This window comes from Balaenoptera acutorostrata, chromosome 1 (genome assembly GCF_949987535.1).
Source record: "Balaenoptera acutorostrata chromosome 1, mBalAcu1.1, whole genome shotgun sequence".
In the NCBI taxonomy this organism is placed as follows: Eukaryota; Metazoa; Chordata; class Mammalia; order Artiodactyla; family Balaenopteridae; genus Balaenoptera; species Balaenoptera acutorostrata.
This window is the reverse complement of record NC_080064.1, coordinates 74,535,906-74,557,670: the sequence shown is the minus strand read 5'-3', so window position 1 is coordinate 74,557,670 and position 21,765 is coordinate 74,535,906. Positions and strand designations below refer to the sequence as shown.

Here is a 21,765-nt window from a genome sequence, read left to right as displayed (position 1 = left end):
GGATGTGGAGAAAAGGGAACACTTGTGCACTGTTGGTAGGAGTGTAAATTGGTGCAGTCAGTGTGGAAAACAGTAGGCAGGTTCCTGAAAAAAATTAAAAGTAGAACTACCATACAATCCAGCAATTCCACTTCTGTATCTATCTGAAGGAAAAAACCACTAAATCAAAAAGATATATGGACCCCCCCCCACATTCATTACAGCATTACTTACAATAGCCAAGACATGAAAGCAACCTGAGTGACCATCAATGGATAAATGGATAAAGAAAATGTGGTATATATACACAATGGAATAGTATTCAGCCATAAAAAGGAAGGAAGTTTTACCATTTTTGACAACATGAATGGACCTTGAGGGCATTATGCAGGTGAAATAAGTCAGAGAAAGACAAAAATATATAATCTCACTTATATGTGGAATCTAAAAACAAAAAATTAAAAAAAAATTTTAAACCCCAAATCATAAATACAGAGAACAGATTGGTGGTTGCCAGAGGTAGGGATTGGGGGTGCACAAAATGGGTGAAAGTGGTGAAAATGTACAAACTTCCAGTTATAAAATAAAAGTCATGGGGATGTGACATACAGCAAGGTGACTATAATTAATAATACCGCATTGTATATTTGAAAGTTGTTAAGGGTAGTAGATCTTAAAAATTCTCATCACAAGAAAAAAAATTTGTAACTCTGTATGGTGATGGATGTTAACTACACTTATCAAGGTGAACGTTTCACAGTATACAGAAATAATGAATCATTATGTTGTACATCTGAAACTAATATGCTATATATCAACTGTATCTCAGTATTTAAAGTTAGTATTTTAATATTAAAGTGAGCTTAAAACTTTCCAACATTCATTACTAAGAAAAGTATCACTTGACTGATTTTAAAAGAAATGTTATTTCCAAAATTAAAAGAGTCTTTGCTTCATAATAAAACAACAAATTGAACACAATGGCAGAGGAAGATGGTGAGATACACATGCAAGAAAAGGCGTGGTTTTAATAAGAAATAGCTTCTTTTGAAAGTCGCTAAACTTTGTTGCTGTGAACTTTCTCTTGCAGTAGAGCTTCTCCACTGAGGGGTGAGGGGCATGGTGGTGGTGGGGAGATAAACCACTTGTTGTTGAGAAGCTGCTAACTTACTATTAGCATCTATTGTGTGGGAACATTTGTTCCTCCTCCATCCTAGGAGAAAAGGGAAGAAGGGAGAAAAGACCAACTGATGAAAAAGGGAGTAAGACTAAGTGAATGGGAAAAAAATTCACATTGTATACTTGTAAGTTGTACAGATATGAACATATATGTGAAACTCCTAGAATTTTTTTTAGTGTTTATTGAAAATTCTAACATGGATCTAACATGGCTAAACATAGATCAATGGTAAGAGTGTCATGTACAAAGGTTTTGATTAATCCAAAAATTTGTGTATCTGAAATCCACAAAAAGAGAACACTATGATCCCATTTGTTCAGTAAAGGTTCCTGTGTACTTTATATACATATATATATGGATACAGAGAGTATTTGTACAGAAACTGTCTAGAAGGACACATTCCAAACTATTAAGATGGCTCCCTCTTAGTTATTTAGTTATTTTTAAATTTAATAAACACCATGAATCCACCAGGCAAAATAAAAACTATAATCTTGACAATAATTATATCTATCCCACCCCTGTGTCCCCCACCTGAGGTAATCATCCTCAACCTTATATTCATTTAACCTTTCTCCCTGTGCACATGTGCAAGAGCTTGTCTTGGCTATATACCTGTGCAATACGGTAGCCTCTAATCACATGTGGCTGTTGAGCATTAAAAATTTGACTAAGAAACTGGGTTTGTTTGGTTTTTTATACAGTCTTAATTTTATTTATTTTTTTAAATGTATTTTATTTTTTTAGCTGTGTTGGGTCTTTGTTTCTGTGTGAGGGCTTTCTCTAGTTGCGGCGAGCGGGGGCCACTCTTCATCGCGGTGCGCAGGCCTCTCACTATCGTGGCCTCTCTTGTTGCGGAGCACAGGCTCCAGACACGCAGGCTCAGTAGTTGTGGCTCACGGGCCCAGCTGCTCCGCAACATGTGGGATCTTCCCAGACCAGGGCTCGAACCTGTGTCCCCTGCATTGGCAGGCAGATTCTCAACCACTGCACCACCGGGGAAGCCCTAGTCTTACTATTTTAATTGTAATATAATTAAATATTTTTTAGTTAAAAATAAGTATGTATAAATTTTAAAATTTAAAAAGGAGGCATAGGAGGAGTCAAGATGGCAGAATAGGAGGATGCAGAATTTGTCTCTCCTCACAAGTACATCAAGAATACATCTGCAAATGGAACGATTCTCACAGAGCACCTGCTGAACATTAGCAGAAGACTTTGGACACCTGAAAGGACAAGATATAAATCCCCTCACAACTGGGTAGGAAGAAAGAAGGAAAAGCAGAAAAGAGGAATCAAAAAAGGGACCTACAACCCTGGGGCATTTGTGGGAACTGGGAGGGGCACCCATCTGAGCAGGCTTGCCTGCCCCTCAAGCCAAGGTCTCCTTGACCCACATAGGCTCCAGGGTCCTGAGCGCCACCCATTCCAAAGCCTCCTTGGGAAACAGCCCTGGGCACCCCTGCCTGAGATGGGAATCCACCAGTGCTGGTGGGGGCTGAGTGTTAAAGTGCGGGGTTAAGAGAGCAGATCCAGGGAGAGGGCTGCTGTTGGCTGTGCAGATACAACAGAGGGGATGGGAGTAAGGGGCTCCGTGGCTGGGAATGCCCCTAGAGGAAGCATGGTCTGCCTAGGAAATGAGGTGCCATTGTTGAGTGGCATGCAATGGGTGGGGCCACCACCAGCCTCACATGCCAGCCCTTGCCTCCGTGGGCACTGGGAAGGACTCCACCAGAGCGAGCGTGCCCCAGTCTGTTACAACTGCCTGCTGGTCTCTGCCACCACAGGCACTTGGTGCATACCCCAGTTGTGGCTGCCATACCCCTCCCTGGCCTGAGTAAGTGTGCCCCAATCAGCCACTGTTTTTGCTCCCTCTCGCCTGGGTGGGGAACAGCCACCTGAGGGTGGTGCACATGGAGAGGTGGGGCCAAAACAAAAGCTGAGCTCCAGGGGCGGTGCGACTACACAGGCCGTGGATTAAATCTCCATGATCAGCTTGGTAAATCCTGTGTCTGGGAACATATGAATAGACAATGAGTGTTCCCACAACTGAGACCCGTCTAGCTTTAGAAGCAGTGGACTCTGGGGAGAAGTACATGCGGTAGTTTGGTCAGGTGAGAGTCTGAGTGCCCCACAGGGCCCACGGCAGGTCCAGAGACCTACCTAGAGGTACTGGAGGGCCTCCTGGGGAGGCAGGGGTTGGCTGTGGCTCACTGTGGGAGCAAGGATGCTGACAGAGGAGGCGCCAGGAAAATATTCTTATTACTATTATTCCTTTTTTGTTCGCTTCATTTTGTTCAGTTGTTGGTGTTATTGTTTTCATTACTTATTTTTATTTTTTAATATTTTTTATTTTTCTATTTTTACTTTTTTGGGTTTTTTTTCCTGTTTTTGATTTTTTGGGGATCATTTTTATGTGTTGGTTTTATGTTTTCTTTGTCTTTTAAAAAAATATTAGTTTGCTTTCAGTTTTTGTTTTGTTTTTCATTTTTTGTTTTCATTAGTGTAGTCCTTATTGATTGTTCTCATTTTTGAATTCTTTGTTCTCTTGTTTTTTGTTTTCTATGTTTTGTTTTTGTTTTTTCTCTCTGCTTCTTTGTTTCTTTCTGGTTGTTTGGTTTTGTTTTTACCATTTGTCTTGGGCTTGGTTTGTCTGTTTGTTTTCTTCTTTTTTTGTGTGTGTGTGGGTTGTTGTTGCCATTTGTTTGTTTTTGCTACTTGTCTTGGGTTTTTTTTGCCTGTTTGTTTTATTTTCCTTTTTTTTTTTTCTTTCTTTTTTCTCTGGTCATGCTACGTACTTTGCAGGCTCTTGGTTCCCTGGCCAGGGGTTGGACCTGGGCTTCAGGGGTTGGAGCACCAAGTCCAGGATGCTGGACCACCAGAGAATTCCTTAGCCCAGGGAATATTAATTGGTGTGAGCTCTCCTGGAGGTATCCATCTCCACACCAAGACCTGGCTCCACCCAACTGCCTGCAGGCTCCAGTGCCGGAAACCTCATGCCAAACAACCAGCAAGAAAGGAACACAGCCCCACCCATCAGCAGACAGGATACCTAAAGTCATACTACGCTCACAGACACCTCAAAACACACCACCTGATGTGGCCCTGCCCATCAGAGGGAAAAGACTCAGCTCCACCCACCAGAGCACAGGCACCAGTCCCTCCCACCAGGAAGCCTACACAAGCCCCTGGACCAAACTCACCCACCAGGGGGAAGACAACAGAAACAATGGGAACTATGACACTGCAGCCTGCAAAAAGGAGACCATAAACACAGTAAATTCGACAAAAAGAGATGACAGAGAAATAAGCTGCAGATGAAGGAGCAAGGTAAAAACCCACAAGACCAAATAAATGAAGAGGAAATAGGCAATCTACCTGAAAAAGAATTCAGAGTAATGATAGTAAAGATGATCCAAGATCTCAGAAATACAATGGAGGCACGGATTGAGAAGATACAAGAAATGTTTAACAAGGACCTAGAAGAACTAAAGAACAAACAACCAGTGATGAACAACACAATAACTGAAATGAAAAACACACTAGAAGGAATCAATAGCAGAATAACTGAGGCAGAAGAATGGTTAAGTGAGCTGGAAGATAAAATGGTGGAAATAACTGCCAGGGAGCAGCATAAAGAAAAAAGAATGAAAAGAATTGAGGACAGTCTCAGAGACCACTGGGACAACATTAAACACACCAACATTCGAATTATAGGGGTCCTAGAAAAAGAAGAGAAAGAGAAAGGGTTCCAGAAAATATTTGAAGTGATTATAGTTGAAAACTTCTCTAACATGGGAAAGGAAACAGTCACCAAAGTCCAGGAAGTGCAGAGAGTCCCATACAGGATAAACCCAAGGAGAAACATGCCCAGACACATGTTAATCAAACCAATAAAAACTAAATACAAAGAAAATATTTTAAAAGCAGCAGGGAAAAGCAACAAATAACATAAAAGGGAATCTCTGTAAGGTTATCAGCTGATGTTTCAGCAGAAAGCAGGCCAGAAGGGAGTGTCAGGATATATTTAAAGTGAAGAAAGCGAAAAACCTACAACCAAGATTACTCTACCCAGCAAGGATCTCATTAAGATTTGACAGAGAAATCAAATGTTTTACAGACAAGCAAAAGCTAAGAGAATTCAGAACCACCAAACCAGCTTTAAAACAAATGCTAAAGGATCTTCTCTAGGTGGGAAACACAAGAGAAGAAAAAGACCTATAAAAACAAACCCAAAACAATTAAGGAAATAGTAATAGGAACATACATATCGATAATTACCTTAAATGTAAATGGATTAAATGCTCCAACCAAAAGACACAGACTGGCTGAATGGATACAAAAAGACCCATATATATGCTGCCTATAAGAGACCCACTTCAGACCTAGGGACACATACAGACTAAAAGTGAGGGGATGGAAAAAGATATTCCATGCAAATGGAAATCAAAAGAAAGCTGGAGTAGCAATACTCACATCAGACAAAATAGACTTTAAAAAAAGACTATTACAAGAGACAAAGAAGGACACTACATAATGATCAAGTGATCAATCCAAGAAGAAGATATAACAATTGTAAATATTTATGCACCCAACATAGGAGCACCTCAATACATAAGGCAAATGCTAACAGCCATAAAAGGGGAAATCGACAGTAACATAATAATAGTTGGGTGCTTTAACACACCACTTACACCAATGGACAGATCATCCAGACAGAAAATTAATAAGGAAATGCAAGCCTTAAATGAGACATTAGACCAGATAGACTTAATTGATATTTATAAGACATTCCATTTGAAAGCAGCAAAATACACTTTCTTCTCAGAACATTCTCCAGGATAGATCACATCTTGGGTCACAAATCAAGCCTCAGTAAACTTAAGAAAATTGAAATTGTATCAAGCATCTCTTCTGACCACAGTGCTATGAGATTAGAAATCAATTAAAGGAAAAAAACTGTAAAAAACGCAAACATATGGAGGCTAAACACTATGCTACTAAATAACTAAGAAATCACTGAAGAAATCAAAGAGGAAATCAAAAAATACACACAAACAAATGACAATGAAAACACGACGACCAAAAACCTATGGAAGGCAGCAAAAGCAGTTCTAAGAGGCAAGTTTATAGCAATAAAATCCTGCCTCAAGAAACAAGAAAAATCTCAAATAAACAACCTAAACTTACACCTAAAGCAACTAGAGAAACAAGAACAAAAAAACCCCTAAAGTTAGTAGAAGAAAAGAAATCATAAAGATCAGAGCAGAAATAAATGAAATAGAAATGAAGAAAACAATAGCAAAGATCAATGAAACTAAAAGCTGGTTCTGGTTCTTTGAGAAGATAAACAAAATCGATAAATCTTTAGCCATAATCATCAAGAAAAAAAGGGAGAGGACTCAAATCAATAAAATTAGAAATGTAAAAGGACAGATTACAACTGATACTGCAGAAATACAAAGGATCATGAGAGACTACTACAAGCAACTCTATGCCAATAAAATGGCAACCTGGAAGAAATGGACAAATTCTTAGAAAAGCACAACCTTCCAAGACTGAACTGGGAAGAAATAGAAAATATGAACAGACCAATCACAAATAATAAAATTGAACTGTGATTAAAAATCTTCCAACAAACAAAAGTCCAGGACCAGATGGCTTCACAGGTGAATTCTATCAAACATTTAGAGAAAAGCTAACAGCTATCCTTCTCAAACTCTTCCAAAATATTGCAGAGGGAGGAACACTCCCAAGCTCATTCTACGAGGCCACCATCACCCTGATACCAAAACCAGACAAAGACATCACAGAAAAAGAAAATTACAGGTCAATATCACGGATGAACATAGATGCAAAATCCTCAACAAAATATTAGCAAACCGAAACCAACAACACATTAAAAGGATCATACACCATGATCAAGTGGGATTTATCCCAGGGATGCAAGGATTCTTCAATATATGCAAATCAATCAATGTGATACACCATATTAACAAATTGAAGAATAAAAACCATATGGTCATCTGAGTAGATGCAGAAAAATCTTTTGACAAAATTTAACACCCATTTATGATAAAAACTCTCCAGAAAGTGGGCATAGAGGGAACCTACCTCAACATAATAAAGGCCATATATGACAAACCCACAGCCAACATCGTTCTCAATAGTGAAAAGCTGAAACCATTTCCTCTAAGATCAGGAACAAGACAAGGTTGCCCACTCTCACCACTATTATTCAACATAGTTTTGGAAGTTTTAGCCACGGCAATCAGAGAAGAAAAAGAAATAAAAGGAATCCAAATCGGAAAAGAAGGAAAACTGTCACTGTTTGCAGATGACATGATACTATACATAGAGAATCCTAAAGACGCTACCAGAAAACTACTAGAGCTAATCAATGAATTTAGTAAAGTTGCAGGATACAAAATAAATGCACAGAAATCTCTTGCATTCCTATAAACTAACTATGCAAGATCAGAAAGAGAAATGAAGGAAACAATCCCATTTACCATCACATTCAAAAGAATAAAAAACCTAGGAATAAACCTACCTAAGGAGGCAAAAGACCTGTATGCTGAAAACTATAAGATACTGATGAAAGAAATCAAGGACGACACAAACATATAGAGAGATATACCATGTTCTTGGATTGGAAGAATCAATATTGTGCCCTATCAAATTACCAATGACATTTTTCACAGAACTAGAACAAAATATTTTACAATTTGTATAGAAACACAAAAGACTCCGAATGGCCAAAGCAGCCTTGAGAAAGAAAAATGAAGCTGGGGGAATCAGGCTCCCAGATTTTAGACTATACTACAAAGCTACAGTAATCAAGACAGTATGGTACTGGCACAAAAACAGAAATAGAGATCAAAGGAACAGGATGGAAAGACCAGAGATAAACCCACGTACCTATGGTCAACTAATCTATGACAAAGGAGACAAGAATATACAGTGGAGAAAAGACAGTCTCTTTAATAAGTGGTGCTGGGAAAACTGGACAGCTACATGTAAAAGAATGAAATTAGAACACTCCCTAACACCATACAGAAAAATAAAGCTCAAAATGGACTGAAGACCTAAATGTAAGGCCAGACACTATGAAACTCTGAGAGGAAAACATAGGCAGAACATTCTTTGACATAAATTGCAGCAAGATCGTTTTTGACTCACCTCATAGAGTAATGAAAATAAAAACAAAAATAACAAATAGATCCTAATGGAACTTAAAAGCTTTTGCACAGCCAAGGAAACCATAAACAAGACGAAAAGACAACTCTCAGATTGGGAGAAAATATTTGCAAATGACGCAACTGACAAAGGATTCATCTCCAAAATATACAAACAGCCCATGCAGCTCAATATCAAAAAAACAAACAACCCAATCCAAAAATGGGCAGAAGACCTAAAGAAGACATACAGATGGCCAACAAACACATGAAAAGATGCTCAATATCACTAATTATTAGAGAAATGCAAATCAAAACTACAATAAGGTATCAACCCACACCAGTCAGAATGGCCATCATTAAAAAATCTACAAACAATAAATGCTGGAGAGGGTGTGGAGAAAGGGGAACCGTCTTACACTGTTGGTGGGAATGTAAATTGACAAAGCCACTATGGAGAACAGTATGGACATTCTTAAAAAACTAAAAATAGAACTACTATATGATCCAGCAATCCCACTACTGGGCATATATCCAGAGAAAGCCATAATTCAAAAAGACACATACACCCAAATGTTCATTGCAGCACTATTTACAATAGCCAGGACATGGAAGCAACCCAGGTGTCCATCAACAGAGGAACGGTTAAAGAAGATGTGGTACATATATAGAATGGAATATTACTCAGTCATAAAAAGGAACGAAATTGTGTTATTTCCAGAGACCTGGGTGGACCTAGAGACTGTCATTCAGAGTGAGGTCAGAAAGAGAAAAACAAGTATAGTATATTCGTGCATATATGTGGAATCTAGAAAAATGGTTTAGATGATCTTATTTGCAAAGGAGAAATAAAGACACAGTTGTAGAGAACGAGTGTATGGAATACCAAGAGGGAAGGGGGTGGTGGGATGAATTGGCACACTGGGATTGACATATATACCCCACTAAGTATAAAATAGGTAACTAATGAGAACCTACTGTATAGCATAGGGAACTCTACTAAGTGTCTTGTGGTGACCTAAATGGCAAGGAAATCCAAAAAAGAGGGGATATGTGTATACGTATGGCTGATTCACTTTGCTGTATAGCAGAAACTGACACAGCAGTGTAAAGCAACTATACTCCAATAAAAATAAAACAAAATAAAATAATGAAAAGGAGGCATACTACTGATGCAGAATCAAAAGGAGATGCAGAAACTGGCAGTAGAACCAGAACAGTAAAGAAAAAGGAGCCTGGCTGAAAGTATGTTGGAAATTTCATGATAAACAGCAATTGCAATTTGTTGGAGCAGAGCAAAAGGAAAAAAGCTATTTGTTTGCTGTGTAAAAAATGGACAATATTAAGAGACATTTTTAGCAAAGACATAGGGAACTTGATAACTTGCTTCTCAACAGTCAAAAAGAATTGATGACATTGGTCACCTGTAATCAAAATTAAATGTACAGTGAAACATCTTTAAGTGATTTTAAACAGAATCTGAGCTGATTCTGTATCTGTATGATACTCATGTTCAGTCTTCTAAAGCAGATTCCTGAAAAGTGTCATGGATACCATTGTTAAATCATTCAGTAAATATTTGCAAATGCTATGGATCAATGCCAGACAATGGAACTCTTAAAAGAAATAGAACACAATACATTTAATATCTGTGTTCTTTGCCTGTACTTGTTGGTTAAGTCATGGAAGAAATATACAAAGATTTATTGTATTGTTAAGTCCAATTCAAGATTTCATTAAAACAAAAAAATGCTTTTCAAATATTCAATAATTAAAGACAAAAAAATACTTAAAGACAAAAAAATGGCAGAGTAATTTATATTTTCTCATTGATATCAGACTACATGTAAATGAGCTTAATTTGAAGCTCCTAAAAAAAAAGGAAATGCTGATTTGTAACCTAGCTAACCTAGCTAAACAGGCACAAAATTTCGTGTTAAAACTGAAACTTTTCAGAGTACAATACAATGAAATTAATTTTACACATTTTCTAACATAAATCAATTTTAAGAAAAATTTGAAGAATGCTTTGCTGACATTGATAAATTTATAGTTGCTTATAAATTTATGCAATACCTTTTTGAATTTAATGTTAAAAATATGACTTAAGTATCAGTAAATTTATTTAACTTGGACAGAGATAGTTTTGAAACTGATATGTTATTGCTTCAAAGTCAAATCAAATCTTCTAAAAAAAGAACCAGTTGTGTTAATGTACATGCATATATTAAGAGAAAATAATTTTTTGGTATGTGATTAATGTATTGGGACTTTTAGGTATGTTTGGAATTATTAGGGTATGTGATTCTGCTTTTTCGATTGCAAATTTTATGAAATCTAATAGAGATCAAGCATTTCTGATAAAAATTTGGCATCCAAATTGAGACATACTCTAAGTATAAAATACATAGTGGATTTATAAAATTTAGCACAAAAAATGTAAACTATCTCATTCATAATATGCTATATTGATTACAGTTCAAAATGATAACATCTTGGGTATTTTCAGTCAAATATAAAATGTACTAAAATTAATTTCATCTGTTTAAATATGACCACTAGAAAATTTTAAATTACATACATGGCTCAAATATCATTTCTACTGAGCAGCACTTGTATATATCCAGAAACGGAATTGCTGAGTTATAAAATATTTTATGGTTCTACACTTGAAAATAATGCCAAATTGTTTTCCAAAGTCTCTGGATTATCAGCATCAACATCACCAGAGAACATGTTAAAAGGCAAATTCCCAGGCTGAATCAGAAACTCTGGAGATGTGGCCCAGCAATCTGTATTTCCAAGTGACACAAACTCAAGTTTGAGAAATCACTGGCCTAGTACTTAGAACAGACTTTAAAATACTCTGTACTTAGAAGAAATATGCCATTTTGGAAAGGAAGTCCTGTCTTTGTTATGGTCATATTTTTGAATGTTTGCAACATCTACAAATCTTGGAGACAAAAATAGGCTTCTATAGCCTCCTGGTAGTGAGAGCCATGCCTTTGGTGAAAGTGACTGAAAGCCACCTTTAAACAACCTAGTCACCCTAGTGCAGAAGAAAGGACTCAGGCTTCAGAACCTGAATACCAACACCAGCACTTCTTAGCTGTGAACTCTTAAAAGGTCTTTTACCTCCTGGAGCTTTGGTATTCTCCACTATAAAGTGGGAATTATAGCACATACCTCAAAATATGGTTGTGAGGATTAACAAAGCTCACACAAAGTTCTAGACACAGAAAAGGGACACCATAAATAGTAGCCTTATAAAACTAAAGCTCTGATCAGGAGCATGTGGCCAGTGAATAAGAGCCATTATCCTAGGCTTCTTTGGAAATGACCCTTTGTGAAGTACATTCCCTAGTAAAGCAACTATATTTTCCATACCTGGAAAACAAAATGGAAGCAACTGTGAGCCCCAATTTGGGCAGATCTCAGAAAGAGCCTTAAGACTCTATGTTTTAGGAATTCTGTATTATAATCAAACTCTACCCTGCCCAACAGGTTAGCCGATAGCCACTTGGCTATATAAATTAACTGGAACTTCTACTTCTGATCAAGATGGAGTAACGGGGCCCAGATTTACCCTTCTGCCTAAAACAACTAAAAAAATAGACAAGATATGTGAGAATGGCACTCAAGGCATTGGACATAGGCAATAAAGAACAGTGATCCCTGAGGGATGGGAAACAAGCAAGGTAAGCCGTATCCACTTACTGCCTGAAGAGATATTTTAGGCTGTGCCCAGGAAAGAGTTCTAGAGAGGAGAGAGCTACACAGAGAGAACTCTGGAGAGGTGTAGAGGCTTCCCGTCAAGTGCTCGGCAGAGTACTGATTATCACATACACATGAGGAAAGAGGCTGGGGAAAGAACCACTAAAAAGAGACAACAAGCCTTAGAGATCACACAGAGATGGGAATGGTGCCTGTTTCCATCTGCCAGAGAGGAAAATCTCATCATTCAGGAGCATTGGTTAGAGTACAAAGATGGGTCTTACTTCAATAAAAGGGGAAAAATACCCTTAGATTAAACACAGCTCTGGTCCTGCACAACAATGCTTAAAAGAATCAAATTGTTTGTTTCCAAGTAATTTAGGCACATCCCAGGACAAAGATCAGAAATATTTATAGGAATACAAAAATATCCAACACCCAACAAAGTAAAATTCACAATGCCTGACTTATAATAAAAAATTACCAGGCATGCAAAGAAGCAGAAAAATATGACCCATAATGAAGAGAAAAGCCAATCAACTGAAACTGACTGAGAAATGATAGAATTAGTAGACAAGGACGTTGAAACAATTATTATGACTCTATTTCATATGTTCAGAAGCTAGAGGGAAGAACATGTTAAGTGAAGACATGGAACATATAAAAATAACACCAAGTTGAACTTCTAGAGATGAAAACTACATCGTCTGAAATGAAAAATGCATTAGGTGGGATTAACAAGAGATTATATATTTCAGAAGAAAAGATTAGTGAACTTGAAGGGGAGGCAGTAGAAACTATCCAAAATGAAACACAGAAAAAAGACTGGAAAAAAATTAACAGGGCATCAGTGAATTGTGGGGCAATATCAAGCAATTAAATAAACCTATAACTGGAGTCCCCAAAGGAAAAGTGGAGGGGGACTAAAAAAAATTTGAAAAATAATGGTTGAAAACTTATAAACTTGATGAAAACTAAGTCCACAAATCCAAAACACAAAACAAACTTCAAACACAAGAAAGATGAAGAAAACTACACGGAGTCTCATAATCAAATTGCTCAAAAATAAACGATAAAGAGAAAATTTTAAAAGCAGACAGAAAAGAAAGACACACTTATACAGAAGAACAAAGACAAGAAAAAGAGTAAATGTTTTCTCTTAACATCAGGAACAAAATTAGGATGTCTAATCTCACCACTTCTATTCAGCTTTTTACTGGAGGTCCTATTCAGTGCAATAAGGTAGGAAAAAGAAATGAAAGGCATCCACACTGGGAAGGAAAAAGTAAAACTGTCTTTACTCACAAGACATAACTGTCTATGTTAAATATCTGATAGAATCTATGAAAAAGCCACTAGAAGTAATAAGTGAGTTTAGCAAGGTTGTAGGATACAAGGTCAATATAAAAAACAAATCAATTGTATTTCTATATACTACAACAAACAACTGGAAATTTAAATTTAAAAAGCACTACCATTAATAATAGCATAAAAATATGAAACATGTAGGGATATAGACAAAAGATGTGTAAGATCTGCACACTGAAAACTGTAAAACATTGCTGGGAGAAATTAAAGAAGACCTAAGTTAACAGACAAAAATGCTATGTTAATGAGTTGGAAAACATGATATTGCTAAGATGTCAATTCTCCTTAAACTGATCTATAATTCAATGCAATGTCAATCAAATCACCAGCAGGCATCTTTCTGGTAGAAATTGACAAGCTAATTCTAAAATTTATATGGAAATTCAGAGGACTAGGAGTGCCAAAACAAGCTCCAAAAAGAACAAATTGGATGGCTAATACTACCTGATTTCAAGATTTATTATAAAGCTATAGTTATCCAAACAGTGTTGTATTGGCATAAATATATGCAAAAATATCATTTGAATAAAATAGAGTCCAGAAATAGATCTACACATATATGATCAATTATTTTTCAACAGAGTTGCAGAAGCAATTCAACAAATGGTGCTGGAACAACTGGATATCCACAGGCAAAAAACACAACCACCATGACCACCACCAAAAGAAAGACTTTAATCCTTATCCCACACCATGCACAAAAATTAACTCAAAAATCATAGTCCCAAATCTAAGAAAACATAAGAGAAAATCTTTGTGACCTTGGGTGAGGCAAATATTTCTTAGATATGACACCAAAAGCATTATCCATAAAATAAAAAATTTATAAACTGGACTTCATCAAAATTTAAAACTTCTGCTCTTTGAAAGGCACTGTAGAGAGAATGAAAAAAAAAAAAAAACAAATCACACACCACAAGAAAATATTTTCAAATCATGTATATGATAAAGGACTTGTATCCAGAATATATAAAAACTCTACGCAATAATATATTAAAAAACCAGCCCAATAAGAAATGGGCAAAAGATTTGCACAGTACTTAAGAAGATCTATGGATAAAATAAGCACATGAAAAAATGCTCAATATCATCGGTCATTAGGGAAATGAAAATTAAAACCACACCTAGTGAAATAAAGAGCAGTGATCACACCAAGTTCCTGAGCATATAGAACAACCGGAATGCTCACACTGCTGGTGGGAATGTAAAATGGGACAACTAGTTTGGAAAACAGTTTGGCAATTTCTTACAAAGTTTAACATATACCTACCACACAGCCCAGCCACTTCATTCCCAGAGATTTATCCAAGAGAAATGAGTATGTCCACACATAGACCTGTACACAAGTGACCAAAGCGGCTTTAACTGTAATCCCTAAAAAAATGGAAACGACCCAAATGTCCAGCGACAAGTGGGTGGATAAACAGTGAACAAAGTATTGTATATCCATACAATAAAATACTATTCAGTAATAAAAAGCAACAAACTATTGATACACACTATAACATGAATAAATCCCAAATTAATTATTCTGGGTGAAAGAAATCAGACCCATTCCCTCCCCCCAAAAAAGTACATTATGAATAATTCCATTTATATAAAAATCTAGAAAAAGTAAACTAATCTACAGTGATAGCTTATCAGTGGTTGCCTGGGGATATGAGGGAAGGGAAGGGCAGGAAGGAGAAATTACAAAGGTTTATGAGGAACCTTTGTGGGTGATAGATATGTTTATGCTAATTTTGGTAATGGTTTCATGGCTGTATACAAATGTCAAAACTTATCAAATTTTATACTTTAAACACATGCAGTTTATTATACGTCAGTTATATTTCAATGAAGCTGTCAACTTTTAAAGTTGATTTAAACTGAGTAAAATTAAAAGTTCAGTTCATCAGTTACACTAGTCACATTTCAAGTTTTTAATTGCCACGTGCAGGTCATGGCTATCATTGTGGACAGTACAAGTGTAGGACATTTTCATCACCACTCAGAGTACTATTCGAAGCAGCTGATCTAACTAACACATTAAAAAACATCTGTTTCTTTCATTCTTCCTCCATCTACTTACCCCAAACTTCAGAACTGGGAATAAGCATGGTAGCATGGCACTGATATATAAATTACGGGAGAAGTTTTAAAAGCAGATTTTATTAAGTTTAATGTAAGTTTAATGTAAAATACATCTTCTATTCATAAACATATATAGCACACTATTTCCTCACTTAGGTATCACAGCTTCTATGGATTATATTTAATTAGTTTCTTCCAAAGCTCAAGTTGAAGGCAATTTTAAACTAACTGACATGGGAAAAATGAAACAGACAGCACTGTCTCGGAACATACTTTTTCCTTGTAAGCAAAGTGGTTATAGCTAAAATGTAACTCCTAAAAGAGAATATACATTTTTTTCATATACTTACAGATATTTTATGAGTTAGTCTGAAATACGTAGCGTGTTTCAGAATACGCTACATAATGCAACTAAATTTTCTTATTTAAAAGAATCAAGCATATAACTCACAATAAATATAAACACAAGTTTCAACTATACGAACAGATGTAAAAAGAGAAGACTATGGTATATATGGAAATGTTTCACATTCAAGTTCATAAAATTAGGACAGAGAAGTCGTTAAACTTAGTATTCTTACTGACACTTTTTTCCTTCTCTCCCTATAGCTTTCAGTTTTGAGAGGGGTGATTTTATTAAAAAAGACTCAAGCTCTCTTTTCTGTTTCCTCCTACCACCTCCCCACCCCTCCGTGTAGCCTGTGGACTTGGGAGGCAGAGTCTATGTTTGATCTGTGTTTTTGTTTCAGTATACAGAACTCAGGGCTGGAATCTTCAACCTGCCCTGTTCCAAAGGCTGATACACTAAACCTTGATGCACAGTTTGATGTCTGAGTCATCTCTGTCTTAGAAATGGATACAGAAAAAGGCAGTTGGGGCTGGAGGGAGAGGGGAGGCTGGTGGCCAGTGTAGACCAATCAACCAAGATAACCCCCAAACAGTGTATTGTAGTCGATAAGCAAGAAGTATAAAAATAGAACCCAAGTCCCTCTGTTGTTTGTAGAAGCAGAACTCACAAGCCAGTTTCACTTACTTTTTTACACCGACAGAGCCATTTTCCTTGTTTTCCATGTCAACAGATAGCATGGGGAGGCTGCAGGGTTCCTTTACTTCAGCAACTAATCAATAAGGGAGAAAAGCTTGTGTTTAATTCTTAGAAAGTGAGAGAAGAATATATATTCTGAATCGGAAACATAATGGTCCCTTTTACAGCCTCACACCAGTTCACGTATGTTTGCTTACATCTCTAGTTCCCTCAGAGACTGGAGAGACGTGATTAAACCTAAAGAACTGGAGGAGACGTTTTGGGGTGCTTTCATCTGTACTGGCACTCCCTGCCTTGACAATAAGCATTTGCAAATGAAATTGAATCCTCGTTCAAAACAAGTGCTGTGTGAACTGGCACAGCTTCCTCCGGGTGCCAAGCTCTCACTTAAGACATTGCAACTTATAAATGAGTCAAAGTCGAGAAAAACAATCCCCCTTTTCCTCCCCTTCCCACCTCGGGCTATGATTTCTTCTTTCCTTACTGTGTTTGTTTTTCTGTCCACTCCCACTGCTCCTCTATTTTTTCATTGCGATACAAAAGAGCACTTAAAGCTTTCGTCAGCAAGTATTCCCCTACCTCACATATTCTCAATGAAAACCTCAAAAACCTGTCTGTGAGATGGCCACGCTGTGGTGAATCTGGAAGCTCACAAAAATGTCAGATAGCCCTTAGCACAGAAAGGTGGTGCTGGTGTGTGTGTGTGTGTGTGTATGTGTGTGTGTGTGTGTGTAAGAGAGGGTAGGCAACTCGTTAGATTTATATAAAAATCATCAAAACATTCAAGGAAATATAGTAGCATCCATCACTTTGTCTTTTTGTTTAGTAGGAAGAGGACTGAAAAAATAAAATCCCTCCACAATTAATATGCAATTAGCAAGATGAAAAATCTATGAACAAAACTGCTGGAAAAAAAAAAAAACTAGTTCTGAAACATGCTTGTTCTTCTGCAGCTGAAGCCATAAATTAAATACATTTCCTCTCAAATCACTTTATACTTCGGCACTCCTTCCCCTAGGGATTACTCTGACATGACAAGTGCATCATTTAGTATATTCACAAGATTTTATCACTGTTAGAGAAGTAGATGATTAACAAATAATACTGTAAGTGTGGGATTATCTTCACTGCTGATACATACACGCGCACGCACACACACACACACACACACACACAAACTTCCAGTCGCTAAACCACTTAGATCATCCATAGAGAAATCCAACATTTAAGATACATATAGATATTAACATACATCCACACACCGTTACAGAGTAGACAGAAGATAGTGCTGCTTGCTCCATGCCAAAAGAATGATTTCACTTCAGTTGGAAACTGTTACACATTCACCATTTTCTAAGCATCTCAGAAACAAAACAAAACAAAACACTCACAATGATACTCTGCAACACCACACTACATTGTCTTATTATTATTATTATTTTCTTTTTCTTGTGGAAGAGTAAAAAGAAAACCTACCTAGAAGCAACTAAAACATGTCATTTTTTATAGGCTTATCAAGAACAGCCAAAGAAACCCCAATGTTTTCTTTCACAAAGTAGGCTGGCAAAGGAATTCAATAAGGAGGTACAATTTGACACAGTGAAATAAAACCAGGCTGGCTCTCAGCCAACATGACGTTAGGAATCACACACAAGCTGCACCAACTGCCTTCTGGTTCATGGCTGACTTTTTAAAGCTACAGTGTGCCTGTTCACTTTTGCTAACTACCTTCAGCACAATTAGTGGAAGTGAATGAATCATGAGTCTCCAAACTGCAGAATTCTCCCTGCACCTGTCTTGTTCAAAGAAAAACAAGCTATATCAAGAGCCTCTTATTTTCTCCCTCCCCTTCATTGTTTCTGCATCATATGTCTTTGCTGCTGTTCTGAGCATGAAAGCTATGTGTCAAACTATTTCTTTTTCTTTCCTGTAGGAGAAAAGAGAAAATAAGAGAAAGCCTGGGGCTTATGCGCTATACCCAGTGAACACCCAGAAGCCACAGTCCTGTTACCCTTTCTTCCTAGTTGAGAATCGCCAACAAAGTTTCCAGGGCTGGCTTTTAAGTAATCTCTTTGTGTGAATAAGGCAAGCACTGCCCAGCTGAAAATCCTTTTATTTCATTATGCAGGAAGTAACATATTTCAGAGAGGATGCAAAGTAGATGACCAGATCTCCTGAGAACGCCCACATTCTTTAATTTTGGCGTTCATCCTACCAGATGAAGTCAGCAAAAAATTCAAAATAAAACAAACCTTATTCTACAAAACAAAAACAATTAGTCTGGGAGGTTTCATTTAAACTGTTTATCCCAGTTGCGTAAAAAGCATAATTCAACAGATTCAACACTTATTTTCTATGAGCACCTGGTACTATATTAGTTACATACGAAAAAGAAGATCTTATGCCAGCCCCCAAATTCGTAGTATCTTCCACCACCATCCTAGATCCCAGTTCTGGTAAGTGGGAGATGGAGTAGGGGCTGGGCATGATCTTGCGATTAAGTTACCCCGGTCAACCTCACAGTTCTCTTGCTTGCTTGGCTGGGAACTAGTGCTCAAGGGAAACATTCCCATTCCACAAATGTGCTGTACATACACTAGAAACATAAATGGTTGTCAGTGAAATAAACACCAATCAATATTTGCACACTTTTAGGTCAAGATGTCAACAAAACCTCTCAAGGTAGGGCAGAGAATTACAGGTTCTGAAGAAGGATCCTAGAAAAAGTCATCTGCTGCTGTAATAGTGTGTAGACTTCAGGCAGAATTGAGGAGAAAGCTGCTGGTCTCCCTTTTCTTTAGTACTTTTTAAGGGTACTAGAAGATCAGCAACTATAATCCAAATTTGCAACCTGAATTTCAAAGTCAATTTTTTCCCCTTACTTATTGCAGAAATTATATTAGAAATTTTCAAGTTCTTGAAAGATCATCGCTGAGAAAAATTTCAAGGGCTCTCTCTGCCCATCTTTGCCATTACTCCCTTGAAAGAGCAAATAATAATAATTTAGGAAAGAATTCTAAATGTTCTTATATGTTTGAGTACCATTTTTTGAGCACGGCTCAAACAGGTGGGGTTTTTTTGTTTGTTTTACCACCACTGATCAAAATGATGAACTCTTCTGGAGATAGAGCACTCTTTCACCAACAGATTCCATAATGCTTTTGGGCTTGATCTGAAATTTCTCAACTGTTTTCCAACTAAATTCAAACGGAAGGGCGCTGGGCTGTGAGTCCTGAGGGCAAGGGATAGAGAAGAGGGTGTCCTGACAGCACTGTCATGCCACTGCTCAGAAAAAAATCAGGTTCAGCACGCCACTCTTGAAAGGAAAGAGGCAAAGAAAATGTAGTTATACTGACTCTTCCTTAGACACACTCACAGGAGAAAGGATTCTGTGAAGTTTCTCCAGGAATTTCTTCCTACATATAGAAAAGGACATCCCTTCCTGTCTTGCCTGCTGTGATCAAAAGTTTGCCTGTTACACAAGGGTATGGGTTTCAGGAGGTGTTGTGAAAAATCAATCCCATTTTATACAAAATGAGCCACAAATTCTGACAACAGGAGGTTTCACTCATCAGCTAGTTTCTAACTTTGGAATAAACTGACATTTGTGGGTATAAGTATATATACTAGTACTCAACCACTTCCTCTTTACTCCCTCCACCAAACTGATATTAACCCTCTTCTCTGCTAATAAAAATTACGTGTATTTGTGTGTAGTGTGGTGTCTGGTTGTGTGTGGCGCATAGCATAAAGGCAGTGTGTGTGATGAGTGTTATGTGTACGCTGTGTAATATGTGCGTGTTTGTGGTGTGTGTAGTGTGTGGTATTTGTGTGTTGGCAGAATATGTAGTGTGCACGGTGTTTGTGTGTGTGTGTGTGTGTAGTGTGTAAGCGTAGAGTGAGAGATACACATGCAAACCGACAAGACCTTCTGATCCAGGATATCATGGGATGTACTAAAATAACTTCGGAGATCCTCGTGCTAGGATTCTGGAGCAGAACTTTCGGGGACACTTGGGAATGGGCTCAGATAGCAGGGGAGATGGGTCAGAAAGGACGGGAAACTGGCGCCTCGATCTGCTGCTTTTATTGATCCGCACTCATCCCCCAGAGGCCCAGTGCCCTCCCCCAGGAACCTCCCGCCGGCCTTGTCTCCAGGAGTGGGCCCGCAGGCGCATCCAGCCCGCATCGCAGAGCGCAGACCTGGGTGCACAGGGCTGCAGAAGTAATCTCGAGAAGCCGCCCGAGGGCACGGCCGAGCTCAACGGGTCCCCAAGGGCATCTCAAGGAAAACTAAGGAGGGCCTGGAGAGGGGGCGGTGGGGGCAGAACAGAGGGCAGCAGAAGAAATGCCAGAGAGCCTCTTGGACCAGCCGGTCCCGTCCGATAGCCAAACGACTAACTTGTGGCACTGGTGACAGAGGGGAAAGTTTCTGGCTAAGACTTTCAAGAAGAAACCGTTCGTCCTTGAGACTGGGGGCTCCCCGGGGGAGCTCGTCTTTGGAAAGGGAGTAGGGGGGTGTGGCGCTCGCTGTGCGCCCAGCCGAGCCGTGCCACCTCCCGGTCCCATCCTGCGAGCTCTGCCCCGCAGCCCCCGGTGAGCCGCAGCTCTCCGCGGAGCCGGGCACGCTTCTGCCCCCAGTTCCACTCCAGGGTGACAGATTCCACGCTCGGGGGTGCAACAAGCTGCAGGAGCACCGGACACACAGCAGAGACGAGGGAGGGCAGGGCGGTTTTTATTGTGGCTTTCTTCGTTTCCTTCCATCCTGGAGAGGGGGGAAGACGGGCGCGTTCCCAGCGCGCTCGCAGCACGAGCGGATCACTTACCTCCCCGCATGGCCGGCGCCGGGAGGCTTTACCCCGCACAGAGCTCGCCGGCCGCCACGCGCCCAGCCCCAGTGCAGCCGGCCGGGCGCGCGGGGCACGCCGGGACTTGTAGTCTCCGCGGGCGGGGTAGGGGTCCAAGGGCTGGGGCGGCTCGGAAGCCGAGAGGCCCGGAAGGGAAGGGACGAGGCCGGGGCGTTGAGAAGGTAAGGGAGGACATTTGCAAGAACTTAAAACTTCCTGGGAGCTGGAGGTGGGAAACAGTCCTAGAGAGACTTTTAAATTGGGGGTCTTCAGGCTAATACCATTTTTTCTTCCCGTCTGACTCGCACGTGGCAACTCTGATGAAGTTTTTAGCTGGGTTTTGGCAGTTATGACAAGTAGAGATTTCCCGGCCGAGCCCAT

General features: G+C 38.8%; 1 protein-coding gene across 4 annotated transcripts in view; it reads right to left on the bottom strand.

The window, feature by feature from the left end:
- SAMD13 (sterile alpha motif domain containing 13) overlaps nucleotides 1-21,434 on the bottom strand; it is a 56,888-nt gene extending 35,454 nt beyond the window's left edge. For 2 of the 4 annotated variants that reach the window (XM_057532897.1, XM_057532876.1), the window contains exons 1-2: nucleotides 21,364-21,434; nucleotides 16,526-16,610 (exon numbers count right to left, since the gene is read on the bottom strand). In XM_057532897.1, coding sequence (XP_057388880.1) covers nucleotides 16,526-16,610; nucleotides 21,364-21,373 — 95 coding nt within the window. In that variant the 5' untranslated portion in view covers nucleotides 21,374-21,434. Of the gene's footprint in view, nucleotides 1-16,525; nucleotides 16,611-17,116; nucleotides 17,169-18,013; nucleotides 18,088-21,363 lie in introns of those variants that run through there. The other 2 variants (XM_007173012.1, XM_007173013.1) reach the window with 2 other exon arrangements.
- Between the last annotated feature and the right edge of the window lie 331 nt (nucleotides 21,435-21,765).